Consider the following 2,478-nt stretch of genomic DNA (forward strand, 5'->3'; position numbering starts at 1 on the left):
GCAATAGCTATTACCCCACCCCTTACTAAAGCATTTACTGTTCTGTTTGGTTAGTTGCAGTATTCTAAAATATAAAAATACCCAGTAAAAATACCCCAAATAAAGATGTCCCCACAAGAGAAGTAAGTCTCTCAACTTGCATTGCAAGGGCCTTTCAATTTCTTCAAATACAAATGGCTAGAGGGGAGGGGAAGAGGTAAAAAGCGGTTACTCCACACAAAACATACTAATCACAGTTGAGAAGACTGGGAAGTGAGTGGCAGACTTTGCTTTGGGAATTCAGGGCAAATAATCTGGGAAACAGAGCATTAGCTATGTGTGTCATGAGAATTTCTTTTTTCTCTCAAATCTGTTCCTTTTTTCCCTACAGTCTGAACCCAGCCACTGAAGTCATCATTTTCCTGAAGTAAAGACCACTGTAGCGTTGTCTTATGTATGGTTGGTTTGCAAGATGAAAAGTCTGGTGGTTTTATTTTTAAAAACATAGCAAAAATAGTAAAATAAAATTACTTTGACGGGCTTTCCAGTAGTACTTAATGATAGTCGCACTCCTACAGCACAAACAATACTAAGCAAACCGGTCTCTGCAATGATACGAAAGGAAAATGAGGAATGAACCAGTTTATGGAGATGTACACTTGAATGCTGACCATTTTTCAGACCACTTCATGAGCTATTTTTGAGTGGGTATGCAGGACAATACGAAGTTTACAATGTAGATGATCAACTTACACAAACAAGCTGCTTTCCAAGAAAGACCTTGCAAGGACAGTACAGGAAAATTAGTCTTTGACACTTAACTATTGAAAAAGCTTTTCTGCTCCAAGCCTGGTGTACCATTGCTCTTTCTATCAAAGTTACCATGGAATGAACAAGTAAAACCACTCAAGCGGTCAGTACTCATAAGATGTTTGTGACAGTTTAAAAAAATTTAGCCAGAAATCAGCAAATTCTCTATTTGGAAAAGCCTTCAGGCCTGGCTCATCTTTCTAGTTAGCTCACAAAGAAAATGTTGTGTGTCCAGAAAAGATTTACACTCACCTGAAAGCACATAAGGAGCAACTGATTTCTATTCTGATCCCACAAAAGTTTGTCCTAACATGAGCCACAAGTGGAGAGACACTGAATGAATATTCTGAATTCTATATCACATAAGGAACACCAGGTAAGAGCACAAAGTGGCCCCTTCCAGATAAGCATATCACAACTAGGGAAAAGGAGAAAGTTGACTCAAAATAATCTAGAAATCCTCAAAATATAAAAGTTTATTTAGCTACAATATTAAAAAGTACAATATAAAGATATAAAACATAGAAATTCCATAATTAATTCACATGCTAAAAGGATTAATTGACCAGCCGTAAGGAGGAGACTTCATGAAATTTATGGACATCTTAGCTATAAAGGCTATTTCATCAAGTTTCAGACTTGAAATATTGAACAACCATTGCAGAGAACTTGCTCTCCCACATCACCATAACTAGGGAAAAAAAAAAAAGAAAACCAAAAGAAACAAAGTCAGTGTGTCTACTGTTTCTGGAACATAACAAAGAATGGCATCCTGTTCATTATCAACTGTAACCACGCGACTCCCACACAGCACACTCAATACTTCTTTATATCATAGAACTGTTAACAATGATGGCAAAAACTTAAGATTACTCCTTGGGAGTGTATTCATTCATCACTGGCCAGCATACTATATTGCTGGCAGGAAAGCAAGAGGATTTTTTGCTCCTAGAACATTTAAAGGAGAAGCTAAACTAAACTTGCACTAAGACTGATTAGACTACTTCACATAGGCATTTTATTCTCCATGCTTCAGACAGTTTTACTGCTGCTAAAGCAACATGAGAGGAGTTCCAAGTCCATCATGTGGATGAGCTCGATCTCTTGTTAGGTCTTCATGTGCTACAGCAAATTTTCAGGACAATTGTTTTACAATTAAAATAAGCTTAAAAATTCAAAAGGCACTTACTCAACAGTGGAGCACAAAGAACAGGTAACTGTGTTACAGCAGCTGCAGAGCCTGCTGCAGTTCTGGCAGACGAACTGGTCGCACTGTGTACATGCTTCCTTGACATCAGCAGTTCTTACACACGATGAACAGGCTTTGGAAACTCCCACGGGTGGAACTGCTAGAAAAAGATGCAATTAAGAAGAGATGTACTTTACAGCAAAACAGAGAAAGCACCTGGAAGTTCTGAGAACTGCAGAGTGTGGTATCTCCACTCAGCATTACAGCTACAGGTGGCAGCGCTCTGCAGAACACGCTTGCAGGCACCAGCACAGGGCCCACTGCTTACAGCTTTGTTAGTTCTTTTTTTATTCCATGGCAAGATCACTAAGAGACTGTCAAGCAGACCATACATACAACAGTTTCTAAATCCGTCTGTAAAGCTCAAATCTAACACTTCCTTTAACAAAAGAAAATAAAGAACTACTGAGGGGCACACCCCCCCGCAACGTCTGCCTGGA

General features: G+C 38.9%; 1 protein-coding gene across 1 annotated transcript; it reads right to left on the minus strand.

The window, feature by feature from the left end:
• Window positions 1–1,244: 1,244 nt before the first annotated feature.
• SIVA1 (SIVA1, apoptosis-inducing factor) lies at window positions 1,245–2,138 on the minus strand (the record flags this gene model as incomplete). The annotated part of the gene is made up of 2 exons (XM_009573098.1): window positions 1,245–1,480; window positions 1,979–2,138. Coding segments are annotated over 2 exons (218 nt in total), but the record flags the coding sequence as incomplete, so codon positions are not given.
• Between the last annotated feature and the right edge of the window lie 340 nt (window positions 2,139–2,478).

The sequence above is a fragment of the Fulmarus glacialis genome, unplaced genomic scaffold (genome assembly GCF_000690835.1).
Source record: "Fulmarus glacialis isolate BGI_N327 unplaced genomic scaffold, ASM69083v1 scaffold31412, whole genome shotgun sequence".
Lineage (NCBI taxonomy): Eukaryota > Metazoa > Chordata > Aves > Procellariiformes > Procellariidae > Fulmarus > Fulmarus glacialis.